At 40.4% G+C, this 25,535-nt stretch overlaps 1 protein-coding gene across 2 annotated transcripts in view; it reads left to right on the top strand.

Annotated features, from left to right (window-relative positions):
* ACOX1 (acyl-CoA oxidase 1) overlaps positions 1-24,938 on the top strand; it is a 56,060-nt gene extending 31,122 nt beyond the window's left edge. For both annotated transcript variants that reach the window (XM_070094414.1, XM_070094415.1), the window contains exons 7-15: positions 4,019-4,143; positions 5,567-5,727; positions 7,569-7,731; positions 8,816-9,006; positions 9,344-9,456; positions 12,056-12,195; positions 19,069-19,215; positions 21,402-21,565; positions 23,705-24,938. In XM_070094414.1, the coding sequence (XP_069950515.1) occupies positions 4,019-4,143; positions 5,567-5,727; positions 7,569-7,731; positions 8,816-9,006; positions 9,344-9,456; positions 12,056-12,195; positions 19,069-19,215; positions 21,402-21,565; positions 23,705-23,801 (1,301 nt within the window). In that variant the 3' untranslated portion in view covers positions 23,802-24,938. The remainder of the gene's footprint in view (positions 1-4,018; positions 4,144-5,566; positions 5,728-7,568; positions 7,732-8,815; positions 9,007-9,343; positions 9,457-12,055; positions 12,196-19,068; positions 19,216-21,401; positions 21,566-23,704) is intronic.
* The last annotated feature ends 597 nt before the right edge of the window (positions 24,939-25,535 follow it).

The raw sequence follows: 25,535 nt of genomic DNA, 5'->3' as shown, positions 1-25,535 counted from the left end.
TATGAGTTGCTATATTCTAATCCGAAACCAAATTACAACCCTGATGATTTCATAGCAACTCGTACCAGTTTAGCTCAAAGTGTCTTTAGAAGAATCCCTGAAACACTTCATAAATCAACAGCAGAATTTACAACAGTCGCAAACACTCGAGCAAAGCCATCCAAAATCAAAGTAGGTTCGAGAGTTATGCTGACTAACTTTAACAAAACGTCTGCAATGCCTAAGCTTGATCAAAAGTTTGTTGGTCCTTATCGAGTAGTTGAACATATCACTGGTAGTAAGTATAAGGTTAGAGAAATTAGTACTGGTCAGTATAAAGAATCGCATTTAGATCATCTGAAGTTAGTATGTGATGATAATGATGTTCCAACCCAGACTAATGTGACAGACTCTGACAATCCTCCTGATCCTGTACTCTCTACCTCTGATACTCAGTCAGATGATCAACCTGAATGTCGTTATTTCCTACGTACACGACAGGTATTGAGATATCCTCAAGTATCATTTGTAACTACCAATTCAGATTTGCCTCAAATACAGCATGAGTTAGCCAGTGCAACAGAGTTTGATCCTCCCAGAGATGACACCCATTCTGCATATATCAATCTCACCCTAGCAGAGTTGGGGTTAAATGTAAATAACCTGTATAGATGAATAATTACAGTATCAACTTATCAGTGTTCAAGAAATTTTTTTTTTTGTGTTCACGTTCTCTCCGAATTCTGAGAGTTAACAGTCTAGATTTGAGGGCACCAAATCTGCCTTTCTGTTAAACACTTCTTTCTTTGTATATATTCCTTCCTCAGAATCCGTAGATCACATGAATACAGATCGATCGATCAAATTTTTTTTATCACTTCTATTGTGTAATCCCAACGTTGAGTTTCATTCGATGAGTTGTGCTATATTATACCTTGTATTGCATTACAGTTTTATTACAGTTTCAATTATGTAAGCTTCCATTCCAATATTCTACTTATGTATGTTATAATGTTCAATTGTTGTGTACTTTGACATTGTATAGAATCAGCCCAAGCCGTACACCTGCCGTCTCTAGTTTGTATTAGTTGTATGTCGGGACGACGTACGTTAGCGTCGCCGAGCTCTCAGTAGTAGTACCAGTTCCTAGTAACCAGTTACCAGTAACCAGTGTACCAGTAGATGACTCACTACGAACTGTCTGTGTGAATCATTGACTGTATTCATATTGCTGCTGACCATAGCAGGATTTCAAACACCCTCACCCGTAGGCACTATGGGTCAGTCGTAGTAGGCAGCAGAGAGAGACAGGTCGGCTGTTGGCGCTTTCCATACTTCCCGTTATATATTATACATACTATCAGCCTACGTGAGCATTTTTACCCATCCACGTTTCGAAAACCCACATGACACATTAACTCAAGGGTTGGGGAACCTTGTGTTGGAAGGCTGCATTAAGCTGTAATCTAATAAAGCTGCATTAAAGCTAGCTGTAATCTAATAAATCCACATTAAAGTTAGCTGTAATCTAATAAAGCCACATTAAAGTTACCTGTAATCTAATAAAGCCGCATTAAAGTTAGCTGTAATCTAATAAAGCCACATTAAAGTTACCTGTAATCTAATAAAGTCACATTAAAGTTACCTGTAATCTAATAAAGCCACATTAAAGTTACCTGTAATCTAATAAAGCCACATTAAAGTTACCTGTAATCTAATAAAGCCACATTAAAGTTACGTGTAATCTAATAAAGCCACATTAAAGTTAGCTGTAATCTAATAAAGCCACATTAAAGTTAGCTGTAATCTAATAAAGCCACATTAAAGTTAGCTGTAATCTAATAAAGCCACATTAAAGTTAGCTGTAATCTAATAAGCCACATTAAAGTTAGCTGCAATCAATAAAGCCACATTAAAGTTAGCTGTAATCTAATAAAGCCACATTAAAGTTAGCTGTAATCTAATAAACCCGCATTAAAGTTAGCTGTAATATAATAAAGCCACATTAAAGTTGGCTGTAATCTAATAAAGCCACATTGAAGTTAGTTGTAATCTAATAAAGCCACATTAAAGTTAGCTGTAATCTAATAAAGCCACATTAAAGTTAGCTGTAATCTAATAAAGCCGCATTAAAGTTAGTTGTAATCTAAAAAAGCCGCATTGAAGTTAGTTGTAATCTAATAAAGCCACATTAAAGTTAGCTGTAATCTAATAAAGCCACATTAAAGTTAGCTGTAATCTAATAAAGCCACATTAAGGTTAGTTGTAATCTAATAAAGCCGCATTCAAGAAATTTTGATTAGATATACTGCAAAATGTCTGTTATTCTGTAAAAAGTTAATTATTATATAATAGCTTCAAGAAAAATAATTCATTCAGAATGCTGCACTTGATGGCCGCAGTGTCCCCACCCCTGCATTACCTCCGAGATGGCCACAGTGTTCCCACCCCTGCATTACCTCCGAGATGGCCACAGTGTTCCCACCCCTGCATTACCTCCGAGATGGCCACAGTGTTCCCACCCCTGCATTACCTCCGAGATGGCCACAGTGTCCCCACCCCTGCATTACCTCCGAGATGGCCACAGTGTCCCCACCCCTGCATTACCTCCGAGATGGCCACAGTGTTCCCACCCCTGCATTACCTCCGAGATGGCCACAGTGTCCCCACCCCTGCATTACCTCCGAGATGGCCACAGTGTCCCCACCCCTGCATTACCTCCGAGATGGCCGCAGTGTCCCCACCCCTGCATTACCTCCGAGATGGCCACAGTGTCCCCACCCCTGCATTACCTCCGAGATGGCCGCAGTGTCCCCACCCCTGCATTACCTCCGAGATGGCCGCAGTGTCCCCACCCCTGCATTACCTCCGAGATGGCCGCAGTGTCCCCACCCATGCATTACCTCCGAGATGGCCGCAGTGTCCCCCACCCCTGCATTACCTCCGAGATGGCCGCAGTGTCCCCACCCCTGCATTACCTCCGAGATGGCCGCAGGGTCCCCACCCCTGCATTACCTCCGAGATGGCCACAGTGTCCCCACCCCTGCATTACCTCCGAGATGGCCGCAGTGTCCCTACCCCTGCATTACCTCCGAGATGGCCGCAGTGTCCCCACCCCTGCATTACCTCCGAGATGGCCACAGTGTCCCCACCCCTGCATTACCTCCGAGATGGCCACAGTGTCCCCACCCCTGCATTACCTCCGAGATGGCCACAGTGTTCCCACCCCTGCATTACCTCCGAGATGGCCGCAGTGTCCCCACCCCTGCATTACCTCCGAGATGGCTGCAGGGTCCTGGAGTTTACCTGGAGAGAGTTTCGGGGGTCAACGCCCCCGCGGCCCGGTCTGTGACCAGGCCTCCTGGTGGATCAGCGCCTGATCAACCAGGCTGTTGCTGCTGGCTGCACGCAAACCAACGTACGAGCCACAGCCCGGCTGATCAGGAACTGCCTTTAGGTGCTTGTCCAGTGCCAGCTTGAAGACTGCCAGGGGTCTGTTGGTAATCCCCCTTATGTGTGCTGGGAGGCAGTTGAACAGTCTCGGTCCCCTGACACTTATTGTATGGTCTCTTAACGTGCTAGTGACACCCCTGCTTTTCATTGGGGGGATGGTGCATCGTCTGCCAAGTCTTTTGCTTTCGTAGTGAGTGATTTTCGTGTGCAAGTTCGGTACTAGTCCCTCTAGGATTTTCCAGGTGTATATAATCATTACCTCCGAGATGGCCGCAGTGTCCCCACCCCTGCATTACCTCCGAGATGGCCGCAGGGTCCCCACCCCTGCATTACCTCCGAGATGGCCGCAGTGTTCCCACCCCTGCATTACCTCCGAGATGGCCGCAGGGTCCCCCACCCATGCATTACATCCGATATGGCCGCAGGGTCCCCACCCCTGCATTACCTCCGAGATGGCCGCAGTGTCCCCACCCCTGCATTACCTCCGAGATGGCCGCAGGGTCCCCACCCATGCATTACCTTCTCAAATGTTAATAAACTTTTTGACACATATTCTATAACGTTCCCAATTTTTGTGTTTCAATAGGTATCACTCTTGGAGAGATCGGACCACGTTTAGGACTGAATTCTAATGACAATGGGTTCTTAAAGTTTGAGAACCACCGTATCCCTCGCACAAATATGCTGATGAAGCATTCACAAGTTCTTAAGGTGAGAAATTAAGTACTATTTATTCTAGTATCTATCTAGTATTATAACAATGTATATATTTATATTGCAAAATATTAATATTATTTTTGTCATTTTTTATTAATTTGTTGTAAAATGGCGAACTTCGAATAAGAAGTTTGATTAGGTGATTATTGTCACCTGGAGTGAAGGTTGCTGATCAAGCAGTGGCTGCCACACGAGCTACGATCTCATTTCCAACAAATCAAGTCGTTAGCGTCAGTGTTGTCAGCAGTATGTGTTTTATGTACTAATAAAATTTGCTTCGTTTATTCAATTTCAGAATATTAGGGTCACACTTCTTACCTCTGATAAGCTTAGAATTTGGAGAAATAAATCCATTATCTCTCTCTGTCTCTGTCTCTCTCTCTCTCTCTCTCTCTCTCTCTCTCTCTCTCTCTCTCTCTCTCTCTCTCTCTCTCTCTCTCTCTCTCTCTCTCTCTCTCTCTCTCTCTCTCTCTCTCTCTCTGGTATCTAAGTTAACCAGTCGAAGAATAGGCCATTTTTTTTATATTTCTTGGATTTTTCTGTATAACCTTTTGGTATTTTTTATTCTTTTAAGATCTCTTGCTCAAGAGGACGATTAGTAAAATTTATTTCATGGGAGACCGATGGGCCCTGGGCTGCTTTTTCTTATATATATATTCTGTTTGGTCTCATAGTCATACACTTTTATAATCAATATTGCTCGTGCTGAGCCTCAGTTATACACGCCAATATATTGCATATTTCCATCCCTAATATGCTTATATTTCGTATGAAAATAATTTCCTGCATTGTTATTAATTAAATAAATCGGTTTTCAGTACAATGGCTACTCAGTGTATATATATATATATATATATATATATATATATATATATATATATATATATATATATATATATATATATATATATATATATATTATATATAGTGAGGTACCACCTCTAGAACTGTTATAGGGACCCTCATCCTCAGAGAAAAGAATGAACTTGCTTCAGGGAAAACTCAAGGTTCTCCCTGAAGCTGTTTGAGAATTTTCTCTTACCACCCCCTATATTTTATATATATTTTATTTAAAGACAAAATACATTGACAAAACATTCACAAAAATACGATAGAAAGTAAAACAGCATTGGTAACTCAGAGCTACATCTCGAATACTTCGTCCAGCTCCCCGGCGGTGGGCCACATATATATATATATATATATATATATATATATATATATATATATATATATATATATATATATATATATATATTGACACCTTCCAATTATTTAGTTTTACAAAGGTAATAATTATTTGCATACATGGAACTCATACTTAGTAAAGATTAACTTATAATATTTCATTTCGTAATTAATTCCTTTGATTGAGACCAATATAAAATATTTTTCTGAGTTTTCATTTTCATTACAGGATGGAACTTATGTTAAGCCGCTACACAACAAATTATCTTATGGGACAATGATGCTAGTTCGCGTAGGTATTGTTGGTGCTTGCAGCAGAAGCCTACAATATGCAGTCACAATAGCAACACGTTATTCTGCTGTGCGTCACCAATCCGAAATCGTTCCTGGGTAAGCAGAGACAAACTGGAAAAATTACACAAACATTACATATGATCCTCCGACACTGCTACCTGTCCGTGGTGGAGCTGTTTAATGACGCAGGTTTTGTGTCTAAAGAATCCAACAACCTATTTTTGGCTTAACTAGCAGAGGTATTTTAGCTTTTAAAATTTGCTGTTTGTTATAGCCAATGGAAAATGGTCTGGTGATGCAGACAAGATGTGGAAAAAGTCAATTATATATATAGTTCAGGATATTTATTAGAGGAAACGTTTCGTCACGAGTGGCTTCTTCAGTCCTAATACATTGATAACTAAGTCAGGTGGTAAACTGCGAGAGGGTAGTAGTAGTAGTAGTAGTAGTAGTACAGTTATGGTGAGACAGGTTGGGTTTGAGCCTTAAGGACCTCTGAATCCATCTCTCCACATTTGTATTACTACTACTACCACCACCCTCTCGCAGTTCACCACCTGACTCCTGCCACTATATATACTCGTTCTTAGTTATCTCTGTATTAGGACTGAAGAAGCCACTCGTGTCTTTCAACAGCTTATAGCCAATGACCTGAAAATAAACATGGATGTGTATTAGACGGCGAGTAATAAATTTGGATTTTTTCATTATGTGCTGAATATTCGAATTGAACCATTCAATGAAATGACGGGAATACAACTCATGGTCTGAAATTACCAGCCCATCGCATCAGCCACTGGACCCAGTAAGCCTTAGCAAAGTTTTCAATAACCACAACCATGAAAATGGGATGCCATTGATACCTTCGGCATTGTCTCGGAGAATTTCCCCTCCTATCTGTTGCTGTCATGCAACAATGTAAGCAATGTTGCAAGCTGTTTGTATATATTTACCCCTGGCACCCCAAATTTACCTACTACTCCATCCACAACGTTTTTACCCACTTTAGCATTTAAATCCCCAACCACAAGTACTCTCACACTTGGTTCAAAACTCCCCACGCATTCACTCAACATTTCCCAAAATCTCTCTCTCTCTCCTCTATACTTCTCTCTTCCCCAGGTGCATATACGCTTACTATAACCCACTTCTCACATCCAACCTTTATTTTACTCCACATAATCCTTGAATTAATACATTTATAGTCCCTCTTTTCCTGCCATAGCTTATCCTTCAACATTATTGCTACTCCTTCTTTAGCTCTAACTCTCTTTGAAGCCCCTGACCTAATCCCATTTATTCTTCTTCACTGAAACTCACCCACCCCCTTCAGCTTTGTTTCACTTAAAGCCAGGACATCCAGCTTCTTCTCATTCATAACATCCACAATCATCTCTTTCTTATCATTCGCACAACATCCACGCACATTTCGACTTCCCACTTGGACAATTTTCTTCTTATTCTTTTTAGTAATTATTACAGGAAAAGGGGTTACTAGCCCATTGTTCCCGGCATTTTAGTTGACTTTTACAACACGCATGGCTTAAGGAGGAAAGATTCTTATTCCACTTCCCCATGGATATAAAAGGAAAAGTAATAAGAACAAGAACTAAGATAAAATCAAAGAAAACTCAGATGAGTGTGTATAAATAAACGTGTACATGTATGTTTAGTGTGACCTAAGTGTAAGTAGAAGTAGGAAGACGTACCTGTAATCTTGCATATTTATGAGACAGTCAAAAGACACCAGAGCAATCCTACCATCATGTAAAACAATTACAGGCTTTCGTTATATATATATATATATATATATATATATATATATATATATATATATATATATATATATATATATATATATATATATATATAGTAAGATCACAGTAAACATATATATTATATATTGCTGTACTGAGTTAGCCTTTGTTGTGTTCCAGACAACCTGAACCTCAGATACTGGATTATCAGACTCAACAGTATAAAGTGATTCCGCAAATCGCCTCAGTATTTGCTTTAATCTTCTCAGCCAGGAGTCTTTCAAAGATACAGTCAAGCGTGACAGCGAAATTGAAGGATGGTAATACTGATCTCTTGCCAGAGGTGAGACAAATTTAAAGGTATTTTTATTTTTTACAAAGTTGAATTTTACAGGCTAAGAGCTGTTATCTTACCTCAGCTCAGTCTTAAGAGCTTGTTAGGTAAAAGGACACAAGTGCAACTAATGTGACCTTTTTTATGGCAGCGTTTCGCTCTCCAGGACCTTTCTCAAGCCGTTACGGCTATGTAGGCTTTCTGTAAACCTGAAACCTTAGTGTTTTCTGCTTTGTGAATGAGGAAGTCTAGAAAAGGTAACTTGTCACTGGACTCTTCAAGTGTAAACATTTTAGCCGGTTGAGCCTTGACTGAAGATTCCGCACATCAAAACATTTGGAAATTATGAGGACGTCGTTCACATAACGTAACAAGTAGCGCTGGTGGGGATGATGTTGGAAAAGCGTTCACCTTTCAGGTGTTCCATATACAAGTTGGATAAGACGGTACAGTTAAAATTAATGCAGAGTTCAATCAGGTCAACGAAATCTCCGGGAGGTAGAGGAAGAATAAGCTTCTAGGGAGCGAAACGTTGCCACAATAAAATGTAACACGAGCTGCATTTGTGTCTTTTTTCCTAACATATTCTCGGTAATTCTGTAATACGGTGACCAGAACTGTGCAGCATAATCTAAACGAGGCCTAACCAAAGATATGTAGAGTTGAAGAGCAACCTGAGGACTTCTAAAAATGCTTAAATCTTTTGCTTGTGCTATTTAAAACAGAATCTAGGGATGCAAAGTACATAGGACTTAACTACGAGTTTCTTCAAATAATCGAATATTCCTTTATTCTCTGCAGTTTTCTCTGGATCGTTTTTCTTTTACGAACTCTGTGCTGCTTTTGTTTTGTAGTAATGTCACATTTTGTTGTCACTGTAAAATTGTCATGCAAAATAGGGCAGCAACACATTGATAATTGCTAATCCAGTGGTGTTTGCTTTAGCTGAAATAATAGTAACAAATACATATAATAATGACTGAAGATTGTTACTCTTAAATAGTTCAGACATGCAACAGTGACAGATTATAATGATTAGACTCAGGATAATCTAAAACAAAATAATAATTCACTCGTTTCCTGATTATTGTAGCTGCATTCCCTTTCAAGTGGGCTGAAAGCTCTGAGCTCAAGTGATGCTTCCTGGGGGGTTGAAGTCTGTCGCTTGGCTTGTGGAGGACACGGATACTTAGCGTCGTCCAACCTGCCACGCACCTATACCGGCACTACCTGCGCCATTACCTACGAGGGAGAGAACACTGTCTTGCTGCTCCAGGTTGCCAGGTACAAAAGGAAATAGAGAGGGTTGACGAGAATAGATAAATGATGTCCTTGTGGATTTGTTCTTAGTTGGAATGTTTAGTAGCGATGGAGTTATGAAGATCTTAATTAATAAAGGTCTCTAGGAACTCTTGAAACTAACAGCATCATTGTACTTTGAGAGAGATAGACCTCATCACGTGAAGAATACAGTTAAAAAAATTATACTACATTAGGTATACAGTTGTAAAAAAATTTCTAGTTGTACCTGTTGTTGGTGTCTGATTTAAAACTATATAATTTGCTCTGCTTATATTATTACTTTCACAAGTACTTGATTAAATTTTTCTTACCTTCACAGGTACTTGATTAAGTCGTACCGTTCGATTGGCAAAGAGACTGGTGCTTCATCTGTTTCTTACCTCGCTGATCAAACTTCCTTGGCATCATCATCATCAAGTTTTTCCAATAAAGGTAATAATGAACTTATTTCTGCCTGTTTAACGTATATGGATGAACATGGACATGAATTTACCAACTGACTTGTGATTGTCTCTTTGTATTTACTGGAATAAAGTTGTGCTCATGGTGTTCCGTTTTAAAGCTTTAATTTGTTGTGTAAATTTCAAGTGGTTTATATCCCACAACGCCCATATTTATTTTCAGTCCAGTAGTCTATTACTTGGTTATTTTAGGAAATATATTCTCAATTTTGTTACTCCTCTTTTCTTAGTTTGTATTTGTGTCCACTCATTTATCATGTTGATATTTTTTAAATCATTGCCTATTTTGTTTTAATTGTTTAATCAACTCTGGTTATAAAGTTAGATCTTTCTATTTACTAATCATTGCATTTTGAAGTTTATTTTTTCTTCATAATTCGTCTTTTTTATTATTTCTGTGTGTCATGGGCTAAGTGTATTCTAACCTTACCACTCTGATCCGGCAAAGTCACTAACCCGACACCCTACATGTCCCGATGGCCGACCTGTATTTTACTGCATTATCAACTTTTTCCGCACTCTCCTCTATTTCAATCGCATCCACTGGGGCACTGGGGTTATGGAATACGAGGATAACTTTAGCAGATCTTCAGTAACTGTAATACATCTAGTTGCTGTTTGGCGCAAAACCCCTAAATTGAATTGTGAGCTGTAAGAAGATTAGAGCAGTCAATCAATCAATCAAGTTTATTCTCTCTAAGGATTACAATGCGGGGTTTACAGATTTTGGTTATGTGTGATTTACATGTAATAAAATACTAATTACAGAGGGGGCCACTAGGACACCTAGCATGGTTAGGCATTTCGGGCAAACTTAGATTAATTCTTAACCCTAAATTATTACAAATTATGGAGTAAGTTGACTAAATACTAAGTGACTAAATACTAGTTTGTGAGTTTAACAATGTGAATGCTTTTGTTTTGGCACAATACATAGTTTCTATATTGGAGTATCACAGGCAAACTTATGACTAGTTAGGAATCGTTATTTTAAGATTAAGATTCGTATTTCTGTGCTTATAGTCAGATGGGTGAGTGTGTGAGCCACCAGGTGGTTTTTATGTAGTTAGTTGACGGGGTGTATCAGGGAGATAAGATGTTTTCTAACGGTAGTTTTGAAGGTGATGAATGTGTCTGCAGTTCTAGAGTTTTCAGGTAGGGTGTTCCAGATTTTAGGCCCTTTGTCATACATTGAATTTTTGTAAAGGTTTAGTCGGACACGGGGAATGTCGTAGAGATGTTTGTGTCTGGTGTTATGCCTGTGGGTCCTGTCACAACTATCAAGAAAGCACTTTAGGTCAGGGTTAATATTGGAATTTAAGGTCCTGTAATGTAGACTGCACAGTAGTAAGTGTGGATGTTCTGAACAGGGAGTACGTTTAGATCTATAAAGAGTGGGGGGAGGGTGTTGCCAGGGATGGGATTTAGTTATTATTCTTACTCCGGCTTTTTGTTGGGTTATTATTGGCTTTAGGTGTGTTGCTGCAGTTGATCCCCAAGCACAAATAGCATAGGTGAGGTATGGATAAATGAGTGAATGGTATAGTGTGAGAAGGGCATTTTGCGGCACGTAGTATCGTATCTTGGAGAGGATCCCAACTGTTTTGGATACTTTTTTTGTTGTGTTGGATGTGGGTGCTGAAATTCAGGTTGTCGACGTATAGGCCTAGGAATTTGCCCTCATTATGTCTGGCAGTTAGAGTGTTGTCGATCTTCATGTTAAGTTGCGCAACACCTGCTCTGCTGCCAAACATAATATATTAGGTTTTGTCAGTGTTAAGTGTAAGTTTATTGGCTGTCATCCAAGTCGATATTTTGAACAGCTCCTCGTTAACAATGGTGTTGAGGGTGGTAAGATTAGGGTGGGAGATGACATAAGTCGTGTCGTCAGCAAAGATAATGGGTTTCAGGTGTTGGGATACGTTTGGAAGATCATTAATGTAAATGAGGAAGAGCAGGGGACCAAGGACACTTCCCTGCGGAACTCCAGTATCAAGTGGCCTTGTTGATGATGACCTCTTACACCATAATGGTCAATTTTGTGGAGTAGGATGCCGTGGTCTACTCTGTCAAAAGTTCTTCTTAGGTCAATAAAAATTCCTAGAGGATATTCCTTATTTTCCAATGCTGTGTAAAGCAGATCTAGCATTTTTACAAATGCATCAATATTTAGAGAGGTGGCCAAAACAGTATTTAACTCGTGCATAAGAAATTTGTTAGTTGCTGCTTCTGGACTCGAGGCACCGCTTCAAGGCACCGCCAGAACCCAAACCCTTCGGATTACGGGAGTAGACAATACTGCATATTGTGTACAGGAATTAGCTATTCTCTGAATGTAGAATATACTTATGCATGAGAATAAGTTGAACCTAAAGCTCAAGGTAGATGACGTGACCAAAAGATTAGTGAGAAAATGTATAGCAAACTTAAACGCTGAATATCTTCATAAGTTTAGTGCTTTCTGCGAATGTAACAATGTATAACAAATAGATGAAGAAAAAAATATAAATATCTTATCGAAAATGACAAGTACGAGAGCATAAATAATGTTAATTTCTTTGGCTGTTCAGCTCTGGTCCAAGCATTCAAGTTGTCAGCCTTGTCCCTCGTGGCGGAAGCGGAAGCAAGACTTCAGAAGCTGTGCGATATGGGACAAGAGTTTTATCATGCTTGGAATTATTGCTCTGTTCTCCTGCTCAAATGTGCTGAGGTATGACTGTAGCCTTTTACAATATAGAAACACTGTGTTGTGAATTATATCAATGACTAAGTTTGGCATATTTGTCATATATGCTTTGTATTGCGTGCAGGTCTTGTGTAATTAGTTTGGGAACCTGACACTAAATGCAGATAATAACAAAATGTTTGGGATAAAAAAAAAGGATTCTGACAGATCTTTAAGATGATGAAAAAGATATGATTCAGAATAACTAATTTATTACATATATAGAGTGTATCTTTAGGAAACTAGACAGGGATTATTTTTTTTTTTGTCCCATCACGAGGAGTGCCTTAATGCAGGTGATAGGCTCTTGAGCCAAGGAACTGAAGCTAGCATCGCCTTCCTCGGATCAAACATGATTCCCGTCCATTCCCTAGGCGCTGTGTGGCATCAGCTGGTAAAACATTTCCCCATGAATGACATTCGTCTCTCAACCCTTGAGTAGAGAGGACGTGTGCTGCTGCTACCCCCTGGTGTTGACTGGGTGCAGTAATATTTTCACAACATGGCGCAGGCTTGTCGCCGGCGGGTTAATACAGTCTGTATTGAATTAACCAGTGGAGCTATCACGGGGCCGTCTATGGAGTTACTTCTACCAGCAATAATTAGAGACACCTACGGCGTAGCTACTGAAGAGATTTGTGGACTTGCCTTGAATGGCACGAAGAGGATATTTCTTAAATTCAATTCGGCGAGTATGTATGAGGCAGTGGTGAACAAGTTTCAGGAAGTGGCCATACCTGTGAATCATGCTGTCACGGTGAGGATGCATGATGTATCAAGTTACTTCACTTGGGTGAAGATCAGGAATGTGCCATTCGAGGCGGATGCATCTGACATAAGGTTTGCCATGAGTAAATATGGGACGGTACACACGGTCACTGCAGGAAGGTGGTCAGCTGGTACGTATATGGGGATACCTGAGGGTACGTACTCTGCAAAGATGACGATACGACATCCTATACCGTCGTATGTGGTGATGGACGATTTCAGAACTCAGGTATTTGTGACATATGCAGGGCAACGACGCACTTGTCGTTTGTGCGGGTCGTATGAACACCTGGCAGCGCAATGTGGTAGAGGACGTGGAGACAACGACCTGCAACAACGAAGAAACGTAGAGGAGAGGAGAGTGGAGCAAGAGCAGCCTTTTTCGACACTGCCTCCGCAGAGTGCGTCATGGAGTGAGGAGGTTGAGAGGGCAGAGAAGATGGCAGGTGCTACGAGTGGGGGGGACTCCCCTTCCTTGGACGTGGTTCAGGCATTGGAGGAGATCATCGCGGAAGTGAATGATAGCAAGGAGGAAGCATCGATAAGGACGACGCTTGTGGATATTTTGGGCACGGGGCCTTATCAGGAAGAAGGCACGGTCCTGGATCTTGAGACTACTATGGAGGACGGAGGGGCGAAGGTAGTTCGTCCTAAGGTGTGTGACAAGGCTGTCTTGTCGGTGAATATGGTGGAGGTTGAGGTTCATCGTGGTGATGAGCTTGATGACGAGATGCAGGTCGACGGTACGACGCGAAAGCGCGCAGCAGCGCTTTATGATTCAGATGAAGTGCTTACGCCCGCACAACGTTCAGGGAAGAAAACATGGGCGGATGTCACGCAGAGGGGTTCAAAAGACACTCAGGGACAGGGATCGAGTAAGAGTGCACGAAAAGGGGGGGGAGGGATAAGAGTGCAATGAGGCGATCAGGTGACAAAAAGGTTGTGTCAAGAGGGAAACCTTCTTTGTCGGTTTTAAGTGCTTGACATTGAACATCGATGGTTTGAGGTCGCAGAGAAAGTGTGAGTGGTTTAGGGAGTTTTTGGAGCGTCATGGTGTTGACGTTGTGTTCTTGCAGGAGCATAATTATAGACATGGTTATGAGTTGAAGGTGGAGGGATATAAGGTGTATGTTGAACATGCAGTCAGATTGAAAGGCGGTGTGGCTATATTGGTAAAGGAAACTAGCCCGTTGGTCGTCAGGCATTGTGAAGGGGGGAGGGGAGGGTGATACGTGTGGATGGATTATGGGGTCAGGTACAGATGATGTTGGTGTGTGTATATGGCCCGGCAGAGGGTGACATGCGCATTAAGAATAAATTTGTGAGGGATGTGCTAGTTTACTACTTGCGTGGATTGCCAGGGGTAGCTGTGATAGGAGGTGATTGGAACTGTGTGATAAGGCGTAAGGATGTGGAACCGAGGGGGGCGGGGCATTGTATGGGAATATTGGGAGAATTGTTATCAGGGGTGGGTTTGATCGATATCTGTGGGGGGGGGAGGTAGAGCATACATTTATTAGGCGTGGGTATGCTGCTAGGCTCGATCGTTTGTACGTCCCCAGAAGGGTAGTAATACATAGGGTGAGGGTGTTGGATGTGGTATTTTCTGATCATAGGGGTGTTATGGTGGATTTGGGTTGGGAGGGGTTGCCACGAAGGGGTAGGGGGTATTGGAAGTTAAATGTAAAGTTGTTGCATGAAGAAGAATATAGACAGTCATTTAAACAGTTTTGGGAGGGGTTGGAGGCAGAAGCGCCTGGGAATGGTGATCTGGTTAGATGGTGGGACTCGGTGGCGAAATCAGGTATTAAGGATTTTTATGTACGTAGTGGGGGGAATATAATAGGTTAAAGTATGGGTTTCAATCTTATCTTGAGGGGCAGTTGAGAGCTTGCTACGAACGTGGGAGGGTTAGTTACCCGGTGGGAGATATTGAGGGATTAAAGGAGAGCATTAGGGATTTGCAAAATGAAAGATTTGATGGTGCACGCGTTTTGGCGGGGTTGGAGGAGGTGTTATGGGGTGATAGGCCATCGGCGTGTGTATTGAGAGGACAGCGTAAGAGGAGAGCGGCGACGGAGATGATGGGATTAACTGTTCATGTGGGGATGGGAGGGTATAGGGAAGGGCAGGTATTGATGTCGACTGAAGGTATGAGTGGATATCTTGATGCATGGTTTAGGTCATATGCACAACATGTGGGTATACGAGATGATGCTTTAAGGGAAATGGGTGGTTATGTGCAATGCGAGCTTGATGGTAGAGATAGGGAGACTTTGGAAGGACAGATTACGGAAGGGGAAATTTGGCAAGCTATAGCAGGTGCAAGTTTAGGTAAGGCACCGGGTGTAGACGGGTTGCCTAATGATTTTTATGTTAAGAACTGGGAAGTATTGAGGAGATTTTTAGTCAGATTGTTCAATGTAATGAAGGAAGATGGGGCAATGGGTGAGCAGCAAAGGACTGCTGTTGTTGTATTAGTGCCGAAGGGTGGACAGACCACGGTAGAAGATTACCGTGCAATATCGCTTATGTGCGGTGATTATAAGTTATTTGCAAGGGTATTAGGGAACAGAATCAAACAGGTTTTAGGTAAAGTAATTGATAGAGGACAATATGGCATACCGGGTAGATCAATGTATGAAGGGCATGGAGTTATTAGGAGTTTTATAGAGCATAGGGGGGAGGGGGGAGGGGGTGTTTTGGCTCTGGATTGGAGAGCTGCTTATGATAGCGTAGAAAGGGATGCATTATGGAGTTTTATGCGTTGGTTGGGTTTCGGGAGGGAAATTGTTTCTTGGGCAAAAACTTTGTATCTGGGTGCAGTTATGAGAATACAGGTTAATGGACGACTAGGTGATAGCATACAGATGGGAAGGGGTTTGCGACAGGGATGCCCTCTGTCGCAAATTTTGTTTGCATGTCTTCAGGAACCCTTTTATAGGGCAGTTAGGTGGAGTATAGCGAGAGCGAGGGTTGGTTTTGCACGAGAAGGGGAAGCGGGTATAGTGGGTTACGTGGATGATACGACTGTCTTGGTGAGGGATGTGAGGGATTTACATAAGGTAGGAAGGGTGATAGACGTTTTTGGTGAGGCTACGGGGATGAAAATTAATGTAGTAAAGTCCAAGTATTTGGATCTAGGGGATAGCGTACATAATGGTGAGACTGTTGAGGGTGGGTGGCGTGTGGTAGATCAGTTGTTGATATGTGGGATAGTGTACATGCGGAATGATAGGGATGCACAAGAGGCAAATTCGAGGCGCACCGTGGATGGAGTTTTGAAAAGATTGGGAGGTTTGAGGGCAGAGCAATTAACGTTGCATCAAAGGGTTATAGTCACGAATGTCCTGTTGTATAGCAAGTTATGGCACGTGGTGGCAATATATCCGTTACGACGGTGTGAGGTGCAACGGTTGCAACTGCGGGTATTCAGATTTATATGGGGATCGGGTTGTGACTGGCTAAGTAGAGGGGTGGTGTCGCTTCCCGTTAGCCAGGGGGGGCTGGGGCTTATACCTCTTGAGAAGCGTATGTTGAGTGTGTTTCTGAAAAGGGGGTTTGTGAGGGAGGGGGTGAACGGGGGGGGGGGGGGGCCTTGAAAGACTGCGCATGGATATGCAACGGTGGTGGAGGGGTAGGGATTTAATGTTTGGGGAGGCTATGTTGCGAGTTTTACTGAAGGTAAGGGATCCGAAACAGCTTAAATTGAAGGTTCTTGAGAGGGTGGGGGGTGGGTCTGTGGTGGCGGCAGTTGAGGGGGCATACCCTATGTATGCATGGGGTTCTGTATGGAAATGTCTTCAACAACTACGTGTAAAACCAAGTGTCAGGGAGGTTATGTTTAGGTTTTTACATGGGATCTTGCCGTCTGGGGTTGTGTTATTTAATAGGAGATTAAGGGAGGGTGGGGAGTGCAAAGCGTGTGGATGTCCGGAAACTATATTTCACGCTGTGTACTTTTGTACTTGTTTAGAAGATGTGAGGGTCTGGCTAAGTAGGGTAGTTAGGTTAGTGGGTGGGGAAGGGTTACAGGTGTTGCGGGTGTTAAGTTTAGATATAGGTGGGTGGAGTCAGCAGGTGGTGAATGCGGTTGCGTATGTGGTTACTGATTTTATTTATATATCTTGGGCAATGAGGGAGGTGGGAGTCGAGGAAAGGATAAGAGTGTTAGGGGCCACGATGTATAGAACAAAGTGCCGCAATAGGGATCTTTATGGGGGAAGATGGGAGACAGCATTTACTGAAGGTTATCGTAGATTTAGGTTGAAGGATTTAAGAGATTTAAGTGTAAAGTAAGGGGTTGCGGCGGGCTAGTTTTCTTGAGTATGGAAATGTGTATAGATGTTAGCGTGTGTGGTATGTTTGGTAATATAATAAATAAGCTTCTTTTGTGATGTGAGTTTGGTCTGGGTAGTTGTGTAAGATATGTTATTCACATTGTTTTTAAGAAGGTATTGAATATAATATGTAAGTAGTGTTGTTGCACTACATTATTGTGTGTATAATGTGTGAGAGGGTACATCTCACAGTATTTGTGTGTTTGATGGTTTGAGGTGACACAAGGCATGATCTAAGTATGTCTGGATTCTCCTTTTGTCCTCAAAGGTGTTATACAAAGATAGTACTGTGGTGTATGTGATGTGTAGGTTTATATGTATTCAACACATGCTTGTTGTATGTTCCCTCTTCGTTACTTTGTTTCAATTGTCATTTCAATGTACTTTGTATAGCATTATACAACGGTATTGTTCTTTGCCATATGAAGTGTTTTTTAGTTCATGTTATGTTCTAGGTTTTTGTATGTTAAGATGTACTTATAGACTGTCAGCACCCTGATATTGGTTTTTCATGGCTATGTTCTTGACGTAAGTTTTGGCTGTATGGTATACAGATATATCTAGCCAGTTTATAGACGCATTCCTTTTGTGTCTGAGATTTTTGTATACGGGTTTATTGTAACTGTAATGAGTCGGTTTTGAGATCTAAGCTGTTTTCTTTGTATGTTTATTTGTATTTTGGTATATGTAAAGCTGTAATGTTAGGGATAAGTATGTAGATGTTCTAGTAGGATTATGATGTTAGGTTTTGGTTTATTGATTAATGAGAAGGCTGGAAGTAATTGTTACATTTTCTCGTATATATTCTTTTCAATTGTAATGAGCCTTTGTCATATGTCATGTTATATGTAAAATTTATATGTAAGTTAGGTTTTGAGTCATTGAATGTTTATATATGTCAGTTCATGACCCTGTTACTGTGTTTATTTGTAGCTATGTTCTTGCCGTAAGTTATTGTTGTATGTTATACAGCTATATCTTGCGAGTAGTATATAGGTGTAATCCATTTGTGTTAGTTTATTTTGTGTTGGGTTTCTTATGTCAATGTCCGAACCTTCAGGATTGACATCCATACTGTTTCCTTTTATTTTTATATTTATGTATACTGTATTGGTTTTAAATAAAATAAAAAAAAAAAGTCTTGAATGACTGTATTGTGTTCACGCTTGCAACTTTACCAGGTAGTTTATTCCGTTCTACTATAATTGTAGTTACAAAACAAGCCTTTATATAATTTTATGTTGCATCTCCTGCATTGCAGTTTCATTCCATTATTTTGAATTATGGACTTATTCAGCACTACAAATAGTTCTTGGTGTCTGTGTTTAAAATCTTTCAATATCTTTAAGGTTCCAGTAAGATCTAGTAGTCTCTCTTAAGAGGGAAAAGATTGAGTGCTTAGTGTTTCGTAGTGATGATACTAGTTTGGTAGCTCTTCTCTATACCCTTTCCAGTATATCTTCGTCTTTTATTTAATATGGAGAACAGAACTGGACGGCTTATTCAAGGTGCAGTCTAACAAATGCGTTACAGAGTCAATATAGTGCCTGGTGTTTTGTGTTCAAAGTTTCTAGGTGAGTAGCCTGCAGCTGTCAGCCTTGCCTCTTATTGATAAGCATTTTGAACACATTAGAGCACTGACAGTAATATTAAAAATTCTAATTTAGATTTTATAATGTTGAATATTTAATTTACTTGTTTGGCATGTTATCAACCATGAAATTATTTATAACTGCAAAACTTTTTGTAGGCACATACACGATACTACATTTGTGAGAAATATGAGCAGACGGTAGATTCTCTGAAAGCTAGCGAGGGTGTGAAGAATGTTCTTCAAAGCCTGTGTCGTCTGTACCTCATCTATCACATCACCCTTACTCATGGAGACTTCCTCAAGGTTAGCAACTTAAAAAAGGTAATTTATACGCTTCTGGTTAGCCTAAGTGTTCAATGGTATTTTTTTCAACAAGGTTCTTGATTTTTTTAATTAAATTTTGTTTCGTGATCTTACCAGAAGAAATATAACAATATGAAAAAAAAAATACAGTCGGACACTGGAAATTTGTAATTGTCCGGACCAAATGGTCTTAGTTGTAAACTATTTTAGCTCAAACAAGAGGGAAAATATATAAAAATCTGTGACTAGACTTCCAGGTTTGAAGTGAGCTTGATAGTATGAGACGTCATGACGCCACTCAAACATCATATATTTTGAAGATTGAGACACTTATGCAACATATGGGAATCTTTATTCAGGAAACGTTTCGCCACACAGTGGCTTCATCAGTTCAATACAAAGTAGAAAGGCGTAAGGAGAGGAGGAGTTTGAGGTAATCAGTCCCTCAGCCTGGAGTCGATGTGTTCAGTCCATCAATCTTGTAGAATGTACAGCATAGGGCCGTAGACGTGGCTTATATACTGTAGTGAGGTGAGGTGAAGCAGGCGGAGGCGGGGTCATAGTGGTACCATCCACTAGTCGAAGTAGGTCTTCGTCCAAAGGTTGAACAAGTGTTGAAGAATTCTTTGTAACAAGATCCCATGATGCTGCAGTGTCTGACAGTTGTGATGAATGGTTTGAAAAACCGACAAGCTGAAGATTGAGACACTTATGCAACATATGGGAATCTTTATTCAGTCCATGGACTGAACACATCGACTGATTACCTCAAACTCCTCCTCTCCTTACGCCTTTCTACTTTGTATTGGACTGATGAAGCCACTGTGTGGCGAAACGTTTCCTGAATAAAGATTCCCATATGCTGCATAAGTGTCTCAATCTTCAACTTGTCGGTTTTTCAAACCATTCATCACATCATATATTTTATTATACACTTGAATTTTACACTTTATAACATTTAGTTTTGTGTCTAAGATAATTTTCTTTACCTCTGCACAACTCCATGCATTATTGCACTGTTAGAACTCACCTTATATGTGATAAAATAACTATTATTATAACATAAGCAGAAACATGACGGTAAGTTGGCGCAGAAGTCAGTGATAGACGACTGTCCTAACTCGTGATTTGTAGCCATCTTCTTCATTTATTCCCACAATAAAATAATGCTACATCCCATGGTAAATAAACTTGTGTGGGAAACCGCAGTAGTAATTGATGTTATTATTGATGGCTGTGTCACTTGTGTGTGAGTACAAGAGAAATCAGGCACGTTTTTGCTGACATTTTCATTTGCACTGAAAACTTGTAACTACCTTCATCAATTTCTAACACAGCATAATGATGTATATCTGTGGTATACAATACTGACAAGATGAATTTGACACATGTACAACATCTGGGTATCTTTACTTTGTAGACGTATCGCCATCCAGTGACTTTATCAATACAATACATGGACATAATCTGAAGGCTATAGAACTATAAAAAAAAGACATTAATTGGAAAACGAAGGCTGGGAGACTGATTACCTCGTTTTCCACTGTCTTCTGCATATATTCCTACAGTCTACTGATTACGTCAATGTATTGTAATTGATAGTCACCGGTGGGAGAAGCGTCTACAAGGTAGAGATGCTCAGAAGTTGCACATGTTTCTAATTCATCATTATAGAATGATGCACATTTAGTGGATACGTTCGTGTGCAGCAAAACTGCTCCTGCAACTAATACTCGTCATGGTGGTTGGAAGTTTTAGTGTATGTAAACAGAGGAACACACAGTCACAAACACAGTTCACCATAATACTATATAATACATTATTACAAGTTAATCAATCACTGGTTCACAGTTCATATATCATATGTTTGAGCACTGCGGCACTCTGCCATGAGTTTGACAACAGTTTGCCTATTGATACCGACAAGATGTGGAAGAAGACACTTATGTACAGTTCAAAACATTTATTATAGGAAGCGTTTCGCCACTAGTGGCGAATGACTTCCCGAATAAAAACAATGGATGTTAGTGCTCGATTATACCAAAACACACACACACACACACACACACACACACACACACACACACACACACACACACACACACACACACACACACACACACACACACACGCACGCACACGTACATACATATAACAAGTAATTCAATAAATATCTATTTTGCTAGTGTGGAGCACTGACGCCTAGAAACATAGCTGTTCTGGAGGGTGAGATGTGTGACCTACTGGCAGTGCTACGACCCCAGGCCGTATCCATTGTCGATGCCTTTGATATTCCTGATGAACTCTTGGGTTCCACCCTGGGATGTTGGGATGGTAATGTTTACCAAAGGTAATGTAAAACTTCATTATCAAACTTTATTATCATTAGCCCATCTTCCTCATTTCCCCTTTAGTGGAGAGACAGTAGGGAAGATAAGTTATCAGACCATTCAGTTACCCCCTTTATCGCACTGCGACAGTTTGTCTATCATTCATTATCTACATGAATTTCTCTTTCATATAGTAAGAGTTTGTTTGCATTTAACACTAATGGACATATCATTTATCTTGAATAAAAATCGTGTAAAACCCAAAATAAGGAAAAAGAAACTCAGGGGTATTTAACGTAGAACAATTATTGTTTACTAAATCGTAATAACACGACTGCACACACAAGTAGTTAACACACTGGCCTGTGAGATTTAGAGCTCACTTGCCATGGGTTCAAGCCCCAACCATTCCGTGATTTAGGACAGTTATTAACTCTGGATACACCAAATATAGCCACATATTCCGCATAGGCACCACTGTGACCACAAAAAACTTGCATTTGTGATCAGTGATGCCTATGTTAACATTCCTATGGTGTAGAAATATACCTAGCTGGATGAATCTTATTGAAGCTAGCTGACCCAGTGGCTAACGCGACGGTCTGGAGTTTTGAGACTCTGATCGCGGGTTCTAACCCCACCCGTGGTATGGTTTGTTTTGCAATCGTGTCATTACGATTTCGTGAGTCCAGTATGTTGTTATGGCAGTGTGCGGATTTGGGACCAGGCCCTCGAGTACTTTCCAGGTATATATAATCATGTCTCTCTCTCTCTCCTCTGCCCCAGTGAGTACATATTCAAGACTTTAAGGCGTTCCCAGTAATTTAAATGCTTTACTGGCTCTGTGTGCCGTAAACGATCTTTGCATTTGTTCAAGCTCTGATATTTCTCCTGCCTTGAACGGGGCCGTCAACAATGAGCAATATTTCAAATGAGGGAGCACTAGCGATTTGGAAAGTGTCACCATTTGCATTATTTCCCGTGTTTCGAAGGTTCTCAATACCCACCCTGTCATTCTCCTGGCTATTAGTGACCTTTGTCTTATTATGTTCTTTGAAAGAAAAGTCACCTGACATAGTTATTCCCAAGTCTTTCACGTGTTCCTTTCGTTCTATTTCATGATCCTCTTGAGTTTTGTATACAGTGTTCTTTCGAATTCTTCATTCTTTTCATACCTAAGCAGGTGGCGGTGTTTTGTCCGTGAGGAAACAAGACATTGTCTCCTGATATAGGTCTTAATCAGATGATGACTCGTTAAGTTGTTGATCATTCGTTGACCCTCCCCTGATAGTTTTTTCACTCCGGAGGATTTCTAGCTAGTAGCGTATCCTAACGTGCTAATACCCTTATGGATATTCAGATCACAGTATATATACAAAGACTATAAATGATGGGAGTTACCACACTATTATTATATTCATGGAGTATCGATAGACTAGTAAGGCTCATACAGCACCTTAGTTGGATTACTAGCGCACTTAGCGCACACACTGATGTCTGGGGGTGGAGACTCTGTATGGGTGGAAACATTAGAACGTGTTTCCACAACTGATGTCCATGTTCATCTAGCAGTAGCCAGTAGCTTAGGCCAGTAGGTGAGATAGACCTACTTAGCATGGGCCATTAGGCCTGCTGCAGTACTCCTCCTTTCTTATATTTTTAATGTTAACTAGGTACCTGGGTGTTAGTCGACTGGTGTGGGTCGCATCCTGGGTACAAAATTAACCTAATTTGCCCGAAATGCTCTGCATATCAAGGGGCTTTCCATATAGTATTATGTCATTGATGTTAGCAAGGCCTGTATACATTGTACATGTAGAAATGAAGATTATTGTTATTGATAATATTATTAAGGATGGAATGAATGATGATGAAAGTTTTTCTTTTTCGGGCCACCCTGCCTTGGTGGGAAACGGCCGATGTGTTAATAATAAATAATTATAATAGTAATATTAAGGAAGCGGAAGTCAGCTGTACTTTTTCTTATATCAAGTCCTCCACCATTATCAAGTAGCACATTGAAAGTATAGCATGGGAAGAAACTAAGTCTTGATATTCGCTTCAGTGTTCCCTCTCTTAAAGATAAATTTTGAAATATGAAGATTCATTAGGTCTGTTGAATATACCATAAACTAATTGCCTTTTTCCATATCTCTCAGGTTGTATGACGAAGCACTCAAAAGTCCTCTGAATAAGACGGATGTACCTGACGCATACTACAAGTACCTTCTTCCACTCATGAAATCCAGCCTTTGAGGGATACCTTCGGTCGAGGCAGTCATAACTATTTTTATTTATAATAATATATACAACCTTTATCTAGTTTTAAGTTTATTGTTTGATATAAGAGTTAAGAGATGCATATAACCTTTTTAACTTCGAGTCTGAATCCTTTGTACAGCATTAATCCCTTTCTTTCTACATGACCAAACCAGTAACCGTTCTACTGCTCATTAATTCTATTTTCATATTATTGATCCATCTTAATTCTAAATTCTTTATTCTATAAACAATATTTACTCCACATATCGTTCAGAATTACCACGTTTGTGCTGCTTTCTACTTAACTGCAACAGTTTTTCTTTCCAAAGACTTGTAAATTCACGTAGCTATATAATATGTGATGTTTTAATTTATTCTTATTCTTATCGAATCAGAGCTCTCGTGGATATATATTTTTAGTCTTGTTATTTCACTGAATATTTTGCTTTTATCAGTACCACAGTCATGTACTTGACTATGCTATTTGTGCTTGGGGATCAACTGCAGCAACACACCTAAAGTCAATAACAACCCAACAAAAAGCCGCAGTAAGAATCACGCAATCCCATCCCAGGCAACAGTCCCCCACTCTTCATGGATCAGAACATCCACACTTACTACTGTACGGTCTACATCTACAGGACCTTAAATTCCAATATTAACCCTGGCCTAAAATGCTTTCTTGATAGTTGTGACAGGACCCACAGGCATAACACCAGACACAAACATCTATGACATTCCCCGTGTCCGACTAAACCTTTACAAAAATTCAGTGGGCCTAAAATCTGGAACACCCTGCCTGAAAACTCTAGAACTGCAAACACATTCATCACCTTCAAAACCACCGTTAGAAAACATCTTATCTCCCTGATACACCCCGTCAGCTAACTACATGAAAACCACCTGGTAGTTCACACTTACACATTCACCCATACCAACTTGCTCCATAATCTGTAATAATTTAGAGTTATGAATTAATCTTAGTCTGTCCGAAAAGCCTAGTCATGCTAGGTGTGATAGTGGCCTCCTCTGTAATTAGTATTTTATAACATGTAAACCACACAATATCGTAAAATATGTAAATCCCGCATTGTAATCTTTATAGAGAATAAACTTGATTTGATTTGATAAGAGGTGCGCTGACTTATTATTTACACAAGAAATTTTTAGTAATATTTCCAGCCACGTGACGTTCTGGCAGTACTTTGATATTTTGTTCTAATTTTTTTTTAATATTGCACATATTTTTAGTTTTTCTGGTATGATGAATATTTAGGGGCCGTTTAGTTGCATGGTGTTCAGATACTGTACGTTCGGTCATACTCATCGGTACCAACGAAGTCGCGTACATTTAAAACGGGTGGACGGGTAAGCCAGTGGAAGGCCTCGGTCAAATGACCAAAAGCTCCAGTGACGGGCTATCATATAACTAAGACTCGCGTTAGGAAACACTTGTTCTGTTTCCTGACGAATCTTACCTAACCTAACCTTTCTTGTGTCATGATCATAGGTTTTGGTGCTCTTCTAAAGTAAATCGTAAGTCTCGAATTTTTTATAAGTACTTCTTACACTTAATCCTTCAAGGGGATGGAAAGTGCTTTGAAGAAAGTGAAAAGGCTTCATCAAAGGAACAGGAGCTACATTTTCTTTCCTCGGATTAAATTCAAACAACTTCAATTAAAAATTTCAGTAATTTTTCTCAAAGCTTGTATATACACACACATAAAC

This window comes from Cherax quadricarinatus, chromosome 46, assembly GCF_038502225.1.
Source record: "Cherax quadricarinatus isolate ZL_2023a chromosome 46, ASM3850222v1, whole genome shotgun sequence".
NCBI classification, from domain to species: domain Eukaryota; kingdom Metazoa; phylum Arthropoda; class Malacostraca; order Decapoda; family Parastacidae; genus Cherax; species Cherax quadricarinatus.
Note: the sequence above shows the minus strand (reverse complement) of the source record. Positions and strands in the feature narration are given on the sequence as shown.